Source organism: Asterias amurensis, chromosome 20 (assembly GCF_032118995.1).
Source record: "Asterias amurensis chromosome 20, ASM3211899v1".
Taxonomy (NCBI): Eukaryota; Metazoa; Echinodermata; class Asteroidea; order Forcipulatida; family Asteriidae; genus Asterias; species Asterias amurensis.
The window spans coordinates 4,251,788-4,270,202 of NC_092667.1; the positions used below are offsets into that span (position 1 = coordinate 4,251,788).

Below are 18,415 nucleotides of genomic sequence, written 5' to 3' on the forward strand. Positions count from 1 at the left end.
TAAATGCACTCATGGGGGTTCTTTTATCTCCGACTTCATTATCTTTGTGCATATTAATCAGTTACGAAAGGGAATGTTTAACATGCGATATATAATGTACATGTAATAAAACAGTAAGTCTTTATAAACACTGACTACTTCTTTGTGTACTTTTAGAAGAAATACAGAAAATCTTTGTGTATATTTGTCTACAATTAGTCGGCTGAAAAAGAGCAGTCTCAACTGAAGTTGATTTGATGACAACAATAAAACTGACACACCATGACACAAAGGTTTATATAATAAATATCTATCAGTATGTAGCACTTTATGTGTTTATTTGGTCAACTCTGATAAGAAGTTTCAATACATCACAATCTGCACCTGTCTCTTATTTATTCAATCAATTAAATAACTAACTGCTTCCACCACTTCCAATAATTCTTTTGAAAACCTGTGTAGTGAGTAGTTTATATATAGCGTTGTTTACAGCACAAGCAAAATCTTCAATGAATTCCTCCAATATCAAGTATCCTTAACCAATACTAAATTGGACAAGCCCTATTTAAAAATTCAACACAAATTTGGACAAGCTCCGTTTAAAAATCAGAACAGTTTATTACCGTCTAGGAATAGGCCAGTTGCAAACATACCAAAACTTACTCGACGTAAATTTATAACATTTTGTTTGAAAGTTCTTGTGGGCTTTTTGATATTATTAGTGTGAAACCAAAATAAAATTCGCACAAACATCAGATCAAAATTTCTTGCAACTTTGAAAGAGAAACAGCAATACAAATTTTTAACGTGCCCTGTTTAAAAATTCAAGGAAGACAAGTTTGTTTAATATGCCAAAGCTTCTTCAGATTTCCGTGACTCCTTTAGGAACATTTCACTTCACCATGTGGAGCTCTGATAGGATAAGAGGAAAGATGACCATACATGCTTTACCAAATATCAAGAATGACTCGTAGATTGCCAAGGGTTTCGTTAGCCAAGATTGAGACTTAAATGCAAAGTAGACGGCATACAGCGCAACAGCGAAGAAATGACCAACCAGTACAAGGGGTTTTGGATGTAATCTGGTGAGAGAAATAAATTTATTATTAGTATCAAATCATATTACAAAGAAAAATTTGTTTTTTAAGTAGCAGTCTATCTACATCAATTTACTATCCGTATGAAAGACTATTACAAAGAAAAATAATAATAGTTAGTTTATATACCGCATAATCTACAGGCATCTCAATGCATTTATTACTAGTTTTGTTTATGAGATCCATTTGTGTAGCAATCGGCAACTATTACCAGAACATACTTTGCTTAGAATTAAGTGTAACTAGTTTCATTTACGTGCATAACACAACACATTGGACTTATGGCTTTACAGTCAAAGGACGAAGCAATAACGTTTAAGATCCTTGCTTATGGCAAAAAGTTTCAAGACCAAGAATTGAACCTGCTGTAAGGAGGGAAAAGCATTCTGAATTTATTTCCTAATATTGTCACTCAAGGAAACACATCTCAAACATAGTAACTACAACCTCATTAAAAATACATCTAATGAAAAAGACATAATATTATTAATTATTATAAGTCCAGTAATTTCCACTTCGGTCAATGAATACCGAAGTGACCAATTAATATACACAATTTGAATAAAAGTAACAAGCGTAGAAAGATAAAACAGCAAATAAAGAACCAATTGTCAAAACAATACAATTGAAAACACATTTTATGAAATAGACGTAAATCCAGTAATGTCCACTTCGGTCAATTAATAAAGAAGTGACCAAATAATATACACAATTTGAACAAAAGCAAAAAAGCATAGAAAGATAAAAAGGCAAACAAATTAGAAATTATTAAAACACAACAGTGGCACTCAACATCAAAACATAAATACAACCACTCAAAATTCAGGGATAAAAATGTCATGAGATGATGAAGTTTAAAATATAAAAAAAAGGTTTTAACTTACACAGAGAGAAGTCCGACAGGTCCAGACACGGCCTGACCACCAAGCTTAAAATAATGGAAACAAGCTCTCCTCAGCTGCATCAAATGACCTAGAAAATAAATTAGAAATAATGGTTCCATCAAGATTTAGACATGAGCACAAGAACTTTGCTGTATCTTATCTAAAACTGAAACCTCAAATCTAGTGCATTTTTAAAAAGCAACACATGTATTTGAAAGCCTTAAGACGTCTCAGTCAGAGACACGGTCACATATAGGGAAATAGAAAAGAAAACTGCACTAAGGCCATGTCCAAAACAGCGACTTCGTCTACAGCTACAACTAGACCAGAGCATCTGCCAGTGTTGAAGAACAGGCAGACGCGGGCAATCTAGCCATAGCTGTAGCCGAAGTCGCCGATTCAGACACAACCATACAGACATTACAAGGAGCAGACTAAACAAAGAAAGGCTGACAGTGATCACACTGCCCGAAAAACAGACAACAGACAGACAGACAAACAGACAAAAATCTCAAACTAGATTATAATAGGTATGCCTGAATTATGAAAAAGGATTATGATAAAGTATCTTGTTTTTGTAACAAAGAAGAATGGTAACTCACAATCTGTTGCAGCAAACAGCTCATACAAAGCTTGAGCAAGAACATTGACCACAAACGAATGGGAGGTTTTTCGCAGCCAATGGAAGGCTCTCAATGACTTCACGATTTGTTCATGCTCATCTGAGGAAAAATACAAATTTATATAATTATTCAAAATTAACACAAAACTTCATGCTGACACACAAAATATTGCAAGGCTAAGGTTAGGACCAACCATTCAAATGTATGTTATGAGAAATTAAGGCTGTATCCAAATTGGTTGCTACAGCTATGACCATTGTTAAGGGTGATGCTAAGGACGACCTATACTTCACGATGACGCAGAAACCTAGTCATAGCAATAGCTGTAGCCACTAACTCGGACCTGGCCTAAGCTAAACGTCTCAGTCTCTGAGGAAAGTTTTTCTTCATAAAGCTGTTAAGCAGAAAATTCTGCATGGCAAATTTTGTTGATGAGCCATTAATAAGTGGGGCACCACAAGCAACAATGTAAACTTAATGAAGTTTTGACCGGTAATCTGTTTTTGCTAAGCAAGATTTATCTGTGCTTAGCATGTTTGTGTGCTTGTAGACCTCATGAAATTGGGTTCCAATATTCTACTTACCCAAGTCTGGTATATCCTTCAGTAATCCCCTCCATATTCTAACATCGTTAAGAGCAACACTCATTCCACCACCTGTCAGTGGATGTCTCATGTTCATGGCATCTCCAAGGAGTAATACACCTGGTTTCTCAAGAGGTGCTGGTGGGAGGAAACTGCTTGGCATGCTGCGGATACGGTCGTTTTGAATGGAGTCTAGGAATGGTTCTTGGAGATGGTCTAAAAGATGGAAAGAAATGCATACAACATGAGGAATAACAACTGACAGCAAAAATGGAGGTTGCTCTGATGTTCCAGTTGTTAAAAAACATCCACCGTAGGCCAGCCCAAAATTATTTTGGGAGTATACACGTCATCTGACGAGAAGTGGTTAATGAACTGCCTCTAGCTACCAGGCAATCTCGGTGTGGTCTAGTTGGTAAGACACTGAATTGCAAAGTCATGTGTTCGAATCCTACCCAAGTAATATGCCTGTGATTTTGTTCACAGAGCTCAGGAAAGTACTGAGTATACAGTATTAACACACGACCGTGTATATGGGTAAAACCAAAATTAATATATCATACCTCTTAAGAATCTTACCTGGTAACTGAGGATGAATCTTGTCCATCATATACCCCTTCATATCCTTAGGCATTGGACCTCGGACATCCACCAACACCCTGGTGTCTTCCTCAGCTATCCGATATATCAAGACAGGGGAGGGGTCAGCTAGAACAAGCTCTGCATGGTTCTCTTTTATCTGAGGGCAATTCTTCATGATGGTACCAACAAAATGTGAGGTTGTTTTTACGTTTGAGGTGACGAGAGATTTACGGAATTTGGAGAAACAGCCATCGGCGACAATGGTGAGGGGTGCAAAGATTTCCTGCAAACAAAGAATGAATTACATTTTACTTAGGCATTGGAAACAATGCAACTTGTTATTACTTGTTATTTCACCAGATTTACAAATGTAGCATGCCACAGTAACAGTGTCAAATAAATAAGTTGGACACAAGATAATTTAAGGAAACACATCAAATACATTTGTACAAGTTAAGACAATTTCACTGTTTAGTGACATCATTATGGCAGCAAAAAACAAATAAAAAACAAGAAGGCACAGCTGCGCAAGAATGGGAGATAAGTTTGACAATTGTTGCAAAGTAACAGTTTTCGTCAGAGCAAACAAATAAAATACATGATGATGATTTCAAAACAAATTGTTACAATATCACAAAAATAACAAACAAAATGCAGTACCTGATTTGAGAGATCAAAAAGTTACGAATATTATACACTTGAAAACTTTCAAAGCTAAACTTACTCTTTCATCTTGTAGCCCCTTCTCTTTGTAGGCAACACCAGCTACGCAGCCATTTTCTTCTAGAATCTTTGTCACTGTTCCTTCTATATATGTGACACTGTAAAGGCAAATTATGTAAAAGCTCCATTTAACTTTGGATTGTTTGATTTGCTTTAGTTCAGTCTCTCAAGTTTAAAGACAAGTACAGTACTTCTTATTAGACATTCAAAGAAATGTACAGAAACAGTTAACCTGGAAAAGAGAAAAAGATAGACTTCAAAATCTTCAAGAAATACATCAAAAACCAACAGTGACAAAGTATCAAACAAAGCAAAATGCAACATCCAGTATGCTCTTACAAAATAAATTTCCTTTAATTCAATTCAGTTTATTGGTCCTACCATGGAGTAAAATATCCTTTGAACATGCAACACACAATTTAAACTACACACAAACATAAATTATCTGAATATAAATTAGATCAATAGTTTATAAAATTGTTGTAAAGACCTACTTCTTCTGTTTCATAGCAGCTTGTCTTAGACCCATGACAAATCGGCCATGATGAAAGGCACGTCCTGACTGTATAGTTTCCATTTCATCTTTGGGATAGGAAAGATCGACTTTGGACTTGGTGTCCAAGTCATGAATGATGTACCCCTCTACGCAGCGAGCATCTATATCTTCGGCACTCTCTGTAGGAAAGATGAGGAAAGAACAATTAGATGGGTTTTTATAACTAAATTTGTAATCGGCTTCAATAAAAGTGTCATACAACCAATCTGTCAAATTTTCTTCCAATTAGCTTGTGATTTCTTTGACAAAACACAAAACAAAAGTTGGTGTTTTGTTAGATTAATAATCATCCTTATTTCAATCTCACTTAGTTCACATAAAGCCCAGTTCATACCTCATGCGAATGAAATGTAAATTGTGAGGTCACAAACTCGCAATGAATAAATCGCATCAGTTGACTTGTGCTGAACTCCTGCGAAACATTCGCTGCGAAAACAGCCCATCTCATTCGCTATCGCAGGATGTATGAACCAGTCTTTAGAACTGTGTTTTTTAAAAGACAATTTTTTTTCTGGTACCAGTTTATGAAACATTTTCAAGTTATTTTTCAGACTTTTTTATTTGTCCGCGTAATCAATCATGTATTATTGATATCAGGCCTTGAATTTCATCTTTAAGAGGGCAAGGCCATTTTCATTTTGCAAAGGGCACTTCCAATGGAAACTATTAAAGTATCTGGGGAGTGTTGAAAGGGCACCAAAGCCAATGGGCAACAGGGGGGGGGGGGGGGCATGGTTTCTGTGGCCTCTATCTAATTCCAGGCCTGTGATATTTTCTGTTTTTTCTTACCTTCTAATCCTAGGGCTTTCAAGCAATCATAACCACCAGGTTGCAAGAGTTCACCAACAATTCGATCTGGCTGTTTTAAATCTCTCTCAATTATCGTGACCCGACGACCATCCTTGCCCAAGACAGCAGCCATCGCTGAGCCTAAGATTCCTGAACCAACGATGATAACTTCTGGATCGGAAGGGTTTCTTGTTTTCTTGACATGGTTGGATTCAGTTCTTTTCGCTTTTGAAACCTAAAATAAATCAATAAAGACCTTCATTAATAATATGCAGCAAAACAGTTACTTAACTTATTTTGGGTGGACAGATTACATCTTTCTACCCATGCATTTTCCAACTTTTTAGACCAACCCGTCCGGTCCAAGGCAACGTGTTCCTTTAAAATGACAGTGTTTAATCTCAAAGTACTGTGGGATAAAGAAAGTGGCAGACTCATGATAAAAAATGACCGAGGGACAGGAGAGGCCTTCAGCACAAGGAAATCAGGAATGGAAAAAGTAAAACTTATTATCATATTTTATATGGTAAGTAACACGTAAACCAAAAATGAAGCTGACTGGGTAATGTTTTTGTTGCTCCCTTAATGTAATCTCAGGCTGTATCATACACTTAGGTGTGATCCCTGGCCATACAGCAGTTAATAGTTGTATGGCTTCTAACTGGCAACCCGAACAAAGATATTGACCAAATAGGAAGACTGCCAACTTTAGGGCTAAATAGCTCAGTTGGTATAGTGCCAGCACATTAATCCAGAGGTTGCAGGTTCAAGTCCCACTCAAGTCAATTTTTCTTTGTTCACCCAAAATAGTATATGTGTGAACATTTAATTTTGACTCAAGTAGAAAAAAACAGCCGAACAAAATGAAACACAAGTTTAACCCCTAACTGAATGTACATTTGAACCTGTGTTTACCCTGGTAACTGTATGATACGTCCAATTTAAACAATTATCAATAAAACTGAATGTAAATTTGTTTGTTTAGCTTTCAAGAGCCAGCAGCAAAACATTCTTCACTAAGTAAGTCAGACCTATTTATAAAAATCAGAACTCAAATCGAGAGGACAAAGTCAAAATCTTTTGTTCGGCTGATTGCTAAATGCTGATAACAAACATTTAAACAATGTATTGTACTTTTAAAAACAGAATCAACTGAAACATTGTATTGTTAAGTTACATTGTGCAGTACTGAAATATTCTGCAAAAACATACTCTTCCTTATATGTGTTACGAGGTTTTTGTGATCATGGGTCTTTTCTTTTTCATTGTGCTCTTTTACTTGTTACATGTATATAGGCCTAAATCATTCATTTATTATTTCATTTACTGATTTCCTAGTTTACTGTACAAGGCCCCCTATTGTTTGTGATTTCCTGTATCAGCGTTTTAAGATTTTATGTAAAATGCTAAAGAAGAACATATTACTATTAAATTATGAAACTGGGTGTAAGTAACCACACATAGTTCCTACCAGCATATTTGCTCAATCAACAGGAAATACATGTGAGCTACACGTGCACAGTGGACCTACTTACATAAATAAAAAATTAACCTCAAAATTATCTAAGTCAACAAATGTTCCAGTTCAATTGTATTTTTTTTTTAAAGAGGAATGTTTGAACAACTTCCTTTCAAACTATTTAAAAGTAAAGTTTTATCTTATTAAAAACTTGACTTTTGTTAGTTTTACACACACCATTTACACTATTTTGAGTACACAAATAATGGTAAACCTATTTTATCAATACTACCAATGCGGACAACTGGACATTTACCAACACTCAAACAAATACATCAGCAATTGGTTTTACTATAAAAGACTGAGCTATCAATCATAGTACTTGATTCAAAATGTAGATCAATGAATGCAAAGGGTGGTGGTTTCCCTTTTTGATGTGATTTTATTACTCTCTCACCTACCTGTAGAAATAGCCATTTCATAGAGATTACCATTTTTCAAAAGCGATGGTCTCACCTTTTTAGATGCAACCAAGAGATAGTATGAGACTGCTCCTATGCCGACCAAGAACACAATCAGAACTGGAAGACTAAGTGGAACGAGCTGCAGAAGGCTACTTGTAAAAGCCATGCTTGATGATCAGATTTGCTGCAACCTGTTTTATAAAACAGTCAAGACGGTAAATATTTATTCTGTATTTGTTGAGCGATTTGTCTATATCGATATTAGTAATGCAATATCTTTGCAGGAATGAAGTGGAATATAAGGAAATTTAAAAAAATGCTTCTTTTCCTTTTCAATACTAAACAAAGCTGAATGTCACAAATTAAAATCCACATTAATTAAGTATTTGGTAAACAATCGGGGGAAGAACATCAAACTCTAGGTACATGAAGTTCATTTTTAAAGCAAAATTCAACCAAAACTAATAAAAAAAACACAGAACTATTCTGTAAAAATAAAAATATTATGTGACGATGAACAGATTTGCTTACTTACCTCTCTCTGAATAACTGTCAAGTGTGAAATGATAAATCCACAGAGATTGCTAACAGCATGATGTCTGGTCTTCAGAGTTGTGTAACTTCGCCTTGTCGACTTAAGTGGGGGTTTCAAATCACTGTGGATTGTTATCTGTGTGACCAAATAAAAGAAATCTATTTTTATTGATTGTGTTTTGGGAAGGCTATAAAAGTCACTGGACCTTGAAACTATACCATGTAGGGTGGCGTGATATAACAGACTGTTCTTGCTCAGATTTTAGATTATTTACTTTCTGAAAATATACTGGTACACAAATGGTATACAATGTACATGGCTACATTTGGCAAGCCATAATAGATGAGCACTAGTGGACTGAAATTTGTTGTTCACATAGTGTGGGTTCACATCCTGGTCTGGCTGGTCTGGTTGGTCCTTCAAAAATGTTAATATAAATGGAATTTTGTTATTTTTTTATTCAAGGTTTGGCATCCATTTTTTAGTTTAAAGGCCAGCATTTAGTTTGACCTTTTGACTGGTGCAAAAATTCCTTTTTGCACATTTTATTTAAACATAATTATCACACTTCAAGTTTCGTTTACGAAAGTATCAGAAACTGTTTTAACTGTTTTGCTACTGGACCACTAAGGGTATGGACCACTGAAGAGGGAGACCCCTTGGTTAACACTTGTCTGTACTGTGGAGCTACATTACACATGCTTACAACAAATGTTAACATCAAATAATTAACTATTAATATTTTAATAATTAATTACTCATTTAGTCACCGTGTTCAAGTGGTTGGACGTGGTTAGACTGCAGGAGTATGCATTCGTCAAAAGGAGAATGATTGTGGGTTTAATTCGGCCTAGCTTACTCACTGCTGATTTCACAATTGACTCGATCAAATCAAATAAATATTCTACATTAATATTTTTAAATAAAAAAATTAATGACATCAACAGTTAACACCATAACACCACTCTTGACTGTTTATGTAGGCCTACTCTTGTTTAGCCCACCTAGTTGAGCTGTAAATGGCTGTCTTTTAACATCGGTCTCAACAATGTCACCATTTAATTTCAATCCAATTACAACAATGGCGACAAGCCGACAGTGATGAGACCATGGAGAGAGCCATTAACAATAACAGCTCAACAAGGTGGGCTATATAAACTCTTATTAATAATAATATGAATAATTACACATTTTAACTATGTTGCTACATGAAACAGGCTTTCAACAAGTACCCTCATAATTAAAGGCAGTGGACACCGTCACACTATTGATAATTACTCAAAATAATTATAAGTATAAAACCTTACTTGTTAACGAGTAATGGGGAGAGGTTGATAGTTTAATTTTAAAGCATTGTGAGAAACGGCTCCCTCTGCAAGTGACGTAGTTTTTGAGAAAGAAGTAAATTTCCACGTATTTGATTTCGAAACCTCAAGTTTAGAATTTGAGGTCTTGACATCAAGCATCTGAGAAGGAAAGCACACAACTTCATGTGACAAGGAAAGGGTGTTTGTTTTATTTATTTTTTTTAAATATTAATATAGTTATCTCGCAACTCCGACGACCGTCACCATGATGACGACCAGTTGAGCTCAAACTTTCACAGGTTTGTCATTTTATGCGTTATAAAATGTTGAGATACATCAAGTGAGAAGACCAGTCTTTGACATTTACCAGTAGTGTCCGGTGTCTTTAAACAAACCATGGAGGTCCCTTATTCCGCATAGGATGACATAAAAATACATGTGGTGTGACTGTGTGTGTGATGGTGTGTGGGGTGGGGTGATGTGAATTCCGGGTGAGCTCCATGATGTGACCGCCGTGGACGTGGTGGGTGGGCGTCCCCAACATAATCGAATATCGTAAAAAAGGCAGAACGAAAAAAAAAAGGAATTCCACTAACTTATTATTAACTATTACAACATCATTATTTTCATTACGTATTGCTCTTTTACTCACCAGATAAGCCGGTCGTCATTGATTGATAATTTCTCAAAAGATGTACGGGTTGGTTGCATAACTTATTTTATAACCTCGTTCTCCAACTTTATTCAATCAATTATTGTCACTATATGTAGTGTGTGCGTGTTTGTTTTATGAGTACGAGGTTAACAAAATAGTGGCAACCGTGGAAACTATAGAATGACAGTGACCAGACTAATATCAGTAGACTTTCTACACTTAAACTAAGTCTTGTCCCTAAAATCTCTGCTTGCTAAAGAATTAGAAAAGTACAGTACTACTAGCCACGTTCGTACGTCGTGCGGTACAACTTAATAACTACAAGAATTCTTAGAAAACCGGTTAAAAAAGGGCGGTCATGCAACTTTTAGTGACAAAGTTCAAACTAATGCTACAGAAAAAGTAACAATTACACCGGTTACCTGGAAAGGTTGGTAAACATCTTTTTTTATCAAGTATTTACTAATTGCAAATTGGTGAGATGAAAAAAAACGCATTATACTATATAGAAAGTCATCAAAAGAGGGCGCTACACAACTGTAATGCTTAAAAACAGTTTTGTTAATTAAATAATGTTGGTAATTACCATGTAGTAATCTTTATCTGATAATATTACTATGGCATTAATGGTAGTGGATATAAGTATGTCCCGGCAACAGTTAACTTTACATTGATCAATATGTTATTTAAATAGGCCTTAACGTTACGCCTAAATTTTTTTTTAATAAAATAAAATATATATTTTTCAGCTGGGGAATCAGAAATTATCTTACAAAAAAGCAACACACTTCTCACTCCTCACACCATAGTCACATTACGCTACATTGGCTCCCCTTGGGCTTGGCAAAGTTCGCAACCAACCATTCGGTGACTATGTATACATAGTGTACACATAATTGACTGGGACTGGCAAACTAGGTAACTAATCATGCTAATGTACATCTATTCCCCCGGGGAAGGGGGGGGTAGACCAGAACTTGCAGAGGAGGAACCTATTTCCCCGAGGGTGAAGGCCGAGGGAAATAGGTCCCTCTTCTGGGCCCTCACAGGCCCCGAGGGGGAATAGATGTACACTAGTTACCGAATTATGCCAGCAATATTTATAACACACCTCGGTCGTAATGTGAAGAATAGAAAAATTGGAAAGAAAGGAAGTTTTTTTAGTTGCTGTTTACGGTTCGCCAAAGCCAGTCATTGCATTAAAAGCGCACCTACGATATGCCAGCTAAACAGCATTTCGGAAGACAGATAATTTTACCCTTGCTGGTAATCCTCTGCCTAAAATTTAAGGTTTTGGATTAAATAAAAGAATCTTCCAAACTATTGCTAAATAAACTGTTTAAATATTGACTATTGTTGAATATGATGATTTTTTTCAGATTGAATGATGTAGCAAAGCTGATTTCAAGTTCTACTCAACTCCTCATGTTCATAATCAACACAGAAATTCCTGCAACACCAACATGATGAACAACAAAAAAGATTCTGGTCACCATGTCGTGAACATTGCCAACGGAAAGACAACTGACAAACTGTCGGTGGATACTCCAAAGTGGTCTGAACCTGTACAATTCTTAATAGGAGTTGGTGGAGTCTTTTTCTTCTATTTGATCTACGGGTACCTCCAGGTAAATTGTAAATAAGGGAGTCAATGTGTGGTGAAGAGGTTTTCAACTAGTGGTTTAAACCCAACAAGGCCTGGTTCTTGATAATTTTACTGAGACGAAGTCATGGTAAATTATCAAGAACCAGGCCTCGGCAGGTTAAACCACTAGTTGAAACCCGATTCAACACACTTTGATTCCCATTCATAAATACCTTTTCGGTCAGAAGACTTAACACTCTTTGGTCAAAAAGTAAAATAAATGCAAAAATTGTAATTGTTCAATGATTAGTTCAACACAACACCCCTCCAGCTTTGAAATGGTAAGGCCAGTGGCCCGATCGGGTAAACAACTCCTTATAAGGGAACTGTCCCGGCCGTTGCTCTCGACCAATAGGAATGAAGAAACTGTCTTATAAGCACAGGTCCATACTCGCGTGTCACGCCCATGTTTCAACATTTTTTACTGGTCATAAACAAAGGTTTATACACACCAACGTGACGCGCTCTTCACCAATAGGAATAGCGAAACTGTCTGAGGTATTTATGAATGGTTTTTAAGGTGAAACTTCACAGGCAAGAACAACAAAACCTAAAGGCCTGTTGCATTGTTCAAATGAAAATACACCCTAAGCAAGGCTTGCCCTTAGCTTTTTCAGTGACAAAAATTACATTCAAAACTTTACGCGTGCAAAAACAAAAACAGAACCTAACCTCACTGACCTATAATGCAGCTAATATCCGGGACGCAGAAACGCTATATTTGTTTGTATTCTACTTGCGCTTGTGTGATAACTTACAATGTTAGTTTAATGTTTTACTGTGGCATTTTCTTTTCTTAACAGGAACTGATTTTCAAATTGGAAGGTTTCAAGCCATTTGGTTGGTATTTGACGCTAGTTCAGTTTGCCTGTTATACAGTGTTTGGCATGACAGAAATGAAGTTAACAGGATCACAGGAAAGAAAGTAAGTAATTAAATATCCATATTTTGGGATAGTTGATTTTAGGCTAGATGATTTTGTTTACTACAAATATTTGTGATTCACATGTTTGCCAATCGTTGTTATAGTGCCTAATGGCATAAATTTTCGTGAGCAGGACTCAACATTAGAATTCTAATAATAAACTGTGGACAAATTTCAGAAAATTTATCCTGACATTTTTTGCTTTGCTGCATTCACAGAATTCCACTGAGGACATACGCTTTATTGGCTTTCCTGACTGTAGCCACAATGGGCCTTTCAAACTCGGCAGTTGGATACCTGAACTACCCCACACAAGTTATCTTCAAATGCTGTAAACTCATTCCAGTAATGATAGGTGGCGTTCTTATCCAAGGTATTGATTACTTGTATTAAAAAATAGTAGAAGAAACATTTTTTGTTTACAATTGAGTGAACGTTCAAACATTGGAATATATTGTCACGAATCGGCTTACCCTAAGCTAGAAACATAAACAAAACCTTCTTACCATAATTGTACTTCACTGGACATTTTTGCTGGTGCAAGCACCATCAAGCATTCTGTTCTTACACAGCTAGCAGAGAACTCAGCAAGGAGTTCAGAAAAATAGTTTGTAGTTCAGGATCTGAGGAAATAAAGATTTGTGATTTAGATAACCGTTTTTCATTTCTATTTTTACTCCTTTCTAGGAAAAAAATACGGCCCCGTAGATGCAAGTGCAGCTTTGTGCATGAGTATTGGTCTTATATTTTTTATCCTGGCTGACAGCACAGTGTCACCCAACTTCAATCATACAGGTTTGTTTGTATTAATATCCCCAACTGATCTATTGATGACTTGAAGCTGTTATTCAGAATGTCTTCCAGGACCGGTTTAAGAGGGGAAGGCTGTTTTCCTTTTTTTCTTCTTTTTTTTTTTGGGGGGGGGCAATTCCATTGGAAAATCTTGACCAATATGATAAACCTTTCAAGAGACCCCTCGACAAGGACACCCCCTCAATATCAATACTGTTGTCATATTTTGTTATCCAAATATTTTTTTGATGATGTTCATGAACATCATTAACTGAATATTTGGATAAAATGAATGTAAGATAAATAACTTGTGCTAAATTCCATCTCCATAATGAAAGCATTTTTCTCCTTTTTTTTAAACCAGGAATTGCCATGATCTCGGCAGCATTGTGTGCCGATGCTGTGATTGGAAATGTCCAAGAGAAGGCAATGAAGGCACACCAAGCCAGCAACAATGAAGTGGTAAGTGTTTTACAAAAAGTGACTAAGGAATAAATTACTCCTTACTCCAGGGACAAAATCATAAGAAAATCATTCAGACTTTGATGGAAATGCTTTGTTCTGTAGAGAATGCATTAACTAAATCCATCAAAATCAGATGAACCGTTTTTGAAAGGGCAAGGGCACCAAGACACTTTCTCCTTGGTAAAGGGCACCCGTGAGGGGACTGTACATTTCTACTGGGGCATTTCAAGGGCACCAAGGCAATGGACCAGGGCATGGAGGAAATTGCCTCTGATGCCCTTCGATTACATGAAGTATCGGGATTGAAGTTTGGCTTCTAGCAAAGTGATGCACATTATTTTGATTTATTGATTGAACATGTTGCAAATCTGAGTGAACTTTTTGGATTGTTTATTTTGCAGGTACTTTATTCCTACGGAATTGGGTTTTTCTACATTTTATTCTATTTAGCCTCTAATGGTACCCTATCTACTGGATTTTGGTTTTTCTTTGCTGTAAGTAGCAGTTTTGATTATTTTCAACCGGCTAGAATAAACTGGCTAACTCACCAGATTTGTAAAAAGAATAATAAATAAAATCCAATGTATCATTTCAAGTTTAAAGAACGCACTGATCCTAAGCGTTGATTGTAACAAACTTCATATGGAAAAAAATATCAAAAAGTCCAACAATAATATATATTACGTGTAAAATCTCTACTGTCTTAGAAAACACTTTCCTCCTTTGTTTCTAAACCTTGTAAGATATTTTCCCTGGTAACATAATCCTTAACAAAACTTTGGAGCTAATTGGAATTTTTAAAGGAACACGTTGCCTTGGATAGGATGAGTTGGTCTATGAAAAGCGTTTGAAACCGTTTGATATGAAATGCATATGGGTAAAAAGATGTTTAAGAAAGTAGAATATAATGATCCACACAAGTATCACTTAAAAGTGCATGGTTTTCATTTTACGTAGGGAACTAACACGGTCGGCCATTACCGTATTTGTCGACGAGGTAAAACGAAAACCATGCAATTTCGAGGCATATTTGTGTAGATCGTTGTATTCTACTTTTACAACATCTTTCGAACCATACCGATTTTATAACAAATGGTTACAGAACGCTTTTCAAAGACCAACTCGACCGATCCAAGGCAACGTGTTCCTTTAAGTTCCAAAGCATTGCTTTGCTTGAAATGAATGCATGTGTTGCCTCACAATCCCCACCCACCATGACACAACAATAAGTGTTACATTTAATTTTTATTTTTGTTGCCATTTCAAAGTTTCTGGATTAAGATGACCTTTTACTTTCTTTTAACAGAATCCAGTTAAAACCTACGGATATGCGATCATCTATGCTTTAACTGGTTATCTTGGAGTCATGTTTGTTCTGTCATTGATACGAACATTTGGCGCCCTTACAACAGTGACAGGTAAAGTTTGCGTTCCTAATTTTCTGTTCAAGTCTTAGAGTCCTTGTGTTTTTCTTAAAGCATACTTCTGTTATGTTTGAAAGCAAGCTGACAAAAGATGTACCGGGTAGTTAAAAAAGTTTCCACCCTAACAGCATGAAAAAGTAAAACGTGTTAACAGTTTGTTTTGAAACCAGCTTGATTTGAAACCATTATTTTATACTTTTTAGTCTTAAAATTTATGAAGTAAATACAAACACATTATTTTCTGAGATTTCCCCCATGCTTTTCTCATAAGCATTGACCATTCTATTTTCTTGCAGATTATAGATAGAACCTTGAGAAGTTGACACTATATTTTGTGATATCTAAACAAAGTTCTTTTCCTTGCAGTTACAACATGTCGCAAGGCTGTCACGATAATTTTATCGTTTTTATTCTTCACTAAGCCATTTACTGCGCAGTAAGTATATTTTCTTTTAGATGGTGTTAACATTCATACTGTAGATTGCCTCTCAAATGGCTCTCCCTTAAAGGAACACGTTGCCTTGAATCGGTCGAGTTGGTCTTTGAAAAGCGTTTGTAACCGTTTTTTATAAAATGCATATGGGTAGAAAGATGTTGTAAAAGTAGAATACAATGATCCACACAAACATGCCTCGAAATTGCGTGGTTTTCCTTTTACCTCGTCGACTAACACGTCGGCCATTTATGGGGGTCAACATTTTGACTCCCATAATGGCCGACCATGTTAGTTCGCACAGTAGAAGGAAAACCACGCAATTTCGAGGCAAACTTGTGTGGATCATTGTATTCTACTTTTAAAACATCTTTCCAACCATATGCATTTTATAAAAAACGGTTACAAACGCTTTTGTTTTGACCAACTCGTCCGATCCAAGGCAACGTGTTCCTTTAAAGGCATTGGACACTATTGGTAATTGTCAAAGGCCAGTCGTCTTACTTGGTGTATCTCGACATATGCATAGTATAATAAACCTGTGAAATTTTGAGCTCAATCGGTCATCGGAGTTGCGAGATAATAATGAAAGAAAAAACACCCTTGTCACACGAAGTTGTGTGCTTTCTGATGCTTGATTTCGAGACCTCAAATTCTAAACTTGAGGTCTCGAAATCAAATTTGTGGAAAATTACTTCTTTCTTGAAAACTACGTCACTTCAGAGGGAGCTGTTTCTCACAATGTTTATACCATCAACCTCTCCCCATTACTCGTAATCAAGAACGGTTCTATGATGATAACTATTTTGAGTGATTACCAATAGTGTCCACTGCCTTTAAAGGAACACGTTGTCTTGGATCGGACAAGTTGGTCTATAAAAAGCGTTTGTTATGAAATGCATATGGTTAGAAAGATGTTTTAAAAGTAGAATACAGTGATCCACACAAATTTGCCTCGAAATTGCACGGTTTTCCTTTTACTTTGCAAACTAACATGGTTGGCCATTTATGGGAGTCAACAGCGTTTCTTTAAAGTCTATATTTTGTATACAAATGATGTGCTTTAAAAGTACCACATGTGTTTAAATCAATGAATCTGTTGTTTAAAATCACCTTTTATTTATTTATTTGTTTTTCAGATATATTTGGTCAGGACTCCTAGTTCTATTTGGGATCTTTCTCAATGTTTACAGCAAGAACCAGACTAAAATAAACCACACTGTATTGAATATTGTCAAACGTATCCAGCAAAAACACTCTAAGTCACAAAGACCAGTAATGGAGGCATAATTTTGAGTTGCTCACAGAAAATCTTGGGAATCAAAGGGTTGGTTTTGTTGACGTTTATTTTGATTTGAAGAAACATCACTTAGATAGAGACCGATAATGTTTCAAAAGAAAAGCCGTTTAAGATGTTGAGAAAATAGCACATAACAGTTTTATAAAATGTCTAATTTTTATCTCGGATTTAGTTACATTGGACCAAAGTGTGACTTAAAATATGATATGACCAAAGGGTAATCTTATCTGAAATAACAGGGTCATTTTTTAAAAGTATCCCTTAGAAAGTGTGCTAGCTGCTTTATTAAATTATATGCTTTTTAAATTTCCTAAGCGTCAATATTTAATTTTATATGGTTTTGGAAATATTGTTGTATGACATGGCCTTTTCCTATTGGAAAATGAGTCCATGGCAAAACTGAATTTGACTTTAAAGCCTCTCTTTCAATTTGCCTTTCACACAAAAAAAGTGTGAAATAAGTCTGGGAAGTATGCAGCTGATGCACTAGGTTTATTTTTTAGGTTTTGTTTTCTTATCTTTATCTCCTCACCTACACATATTTAGTGTACTTTTTACTTTGAGAAAATAGAATAAGCTGTTGCAAACTGCTTACCTCCCAAAAGGACCTATAAGTATAAGCAGAAAAAAAGTTAATGCCATTGACGCTTTGACCCAAGCAGTTTCTCGAAGCCAGAGGGGGAGACTCTGCTAGGGTCAATTCAAGAAAGACTACTAAGGTCAAAACATTGGGCCATAACGATTTTTTGCTTTTAATTTAAAAGAAAAAGTTAATGCCATTGACGCTTTGACCCAAGCAGTTTCTCGAAGCCAGAGAGAGAGACTCTGCTAGGGTCAATTCAAGAAAGACTACTAAGGTCAAAACATCAGGTCATACTGATGTGTTGCTTTTTATTTATGAATCTTGTTCCACAAAGTTTTCTTTCAATCTTGAAAGAGTAAAGTTTATCTTCTTATATCACATTGTCAATAATTGTCATCTGTAATTCAATACATTACAGCTGCATGTTTTATTGTGCCCTTTGAATATTCCTGTTAAGGTGCAAATAAAATTAATGGTTTTTTGTGAGAACATGTTCAAGTTTAACACAAATATATGAAGAACAAAAAGGTCTTTGAAAGGTGGTATAATTTATTTTACAGCGTCAATAATTTAATTCATCTATAAAATACTCGCTGGTAGCAGGACATAGA

General features: G+C 35.8%; 2 protein-coding genes across 4 annotated transcripts; one reads left to right on the forward strand and one right to left on the reverse strand.

The window, feature by feature from the left end:
* Positions 1 to 289: 289 nt before the first annotated feature.
* LOC139952054 (squalene monooxygenase-like) lies at positions 290 to 10,746 on the reverse strand. 3 transcript variants are annotated; one of them, XM_071950987.1, is made up of 11 exons: positions 10,660 to 10,746; positions 8,276 to 8,410; positions 7,793 to 7,931; positions 5,818 to 6,052; positions 4,967 to 5,147; positions 4,474 to 4,570; positions 3,747 to 4,032; positions 3,168 to 3,383; positions 2,563 to 2,682; positions 1,961 to 2,048; positions 290 to 1,061 (listed from the first exon to the last, which is right to left on the reverse strand). In XM_071950987.1, exons 3-11 carry the CDS (start codon positions 7,904 to 7,906, stop codon positions 872 to 874), a joined length of 1,527 nt encoding a protein of 508 aa, XP_071807088.1. In that variant the 5' UTR covers positions 7,907 to 7,931; positions 8,276 to 8,410; positions 10,660 to 10,746; the 3' UTR covers positions 290 to 871. The 3 variants fall into 3 exon arrangements, with proteins under 3 accessions (XP_071807088.1, XP_071807087.1, XP_071807089.1); XM_071950986.1 differs by lacking the exon at positions 10,660 to 10,746 and adding an exon at positions 10,235 to 10,330; XM_071950988.1 differs by lacking the exon at positions 10,660 to 10,746 and adding an exon at positions 9,950 to 10,049.
* Positions 10,521 to 17,990, forward strand: LOC139952055 (adenosine 3'-phospho 5'-phosphosulfate transporter 2-like). The gene is made up of 10 exons (XM_071950989.1): positions 10,521 to 10,667; positions 11,617 to 11,865; positions 12,686 to 12,807; positions 13,026 to 13,180; positions 13,495 to 13,602; positions 13,964 to 14,061; positions 14,466 to 14,558; positions 15,371 to 15,482; positions 15,855 to 15,924; positions 17,061 to 17,990. The coding sequence occupies exons 2-10, from the start codon at positions 11,701 to 11,703 to the stop codon at positions 17,209 to 17,211; spliced, it is 1,074 nt and encodes a 357-aa protein (XP_071807090.1). The 5' UTR covers positions 10,521 to 10,667; positions 11,617 to 11,700; the 3' UTR covers positions 17,212 to 17,990.
* Positions 17,991 to 18,415: the final 425 nt, after the last annotated feature.

Bases quoted from the DNA above. Each gene is read 5' to 3' on its own strand.
- LOC139952055 (XM_071950989.1), top strand. From the start codon at position 11,701: ATGATGAACAACAAAAAAGATTCTGGTCACCATGTCGTGAACATTGCC. The intron at 11,866-12,685 runs GTAAATTGTAAA...TTTTCTTAACAG, and splicing joins TGATCTACGGGTACCTCCAG to GAACTGATTTTCAAATTGGA. The intron at 13,181-13,494 runs GTATTGATTACT...ACTCCTTTCTAG, and splicing joins AGGTGGCGTTCTTATCCAAG to GAAAAAAATACGGCCCCGTA.
- LOC139952054 (XM_071950987.1), bottom strand. From the start codon at position 7,906: ATGGCTTTTACAAGTAGCCTTCTGCAGCTCGTTCCACTTAGTCTTCCA. The intron at 3,384-3,746 runs GTAAGATTCTTA...TCCATCTTTTAG, and splicing joins GATTCATCCTCAGTTACCAG to ACCATCTCCAAGAACCATTC. The intron at 2,683-3,167 runs GTAAGTAGAATA...ATTTTTCCTCAG, and splicing joins GAAGGATATACCAGACTTGG to ATGAGCATGAACAAATCGTG.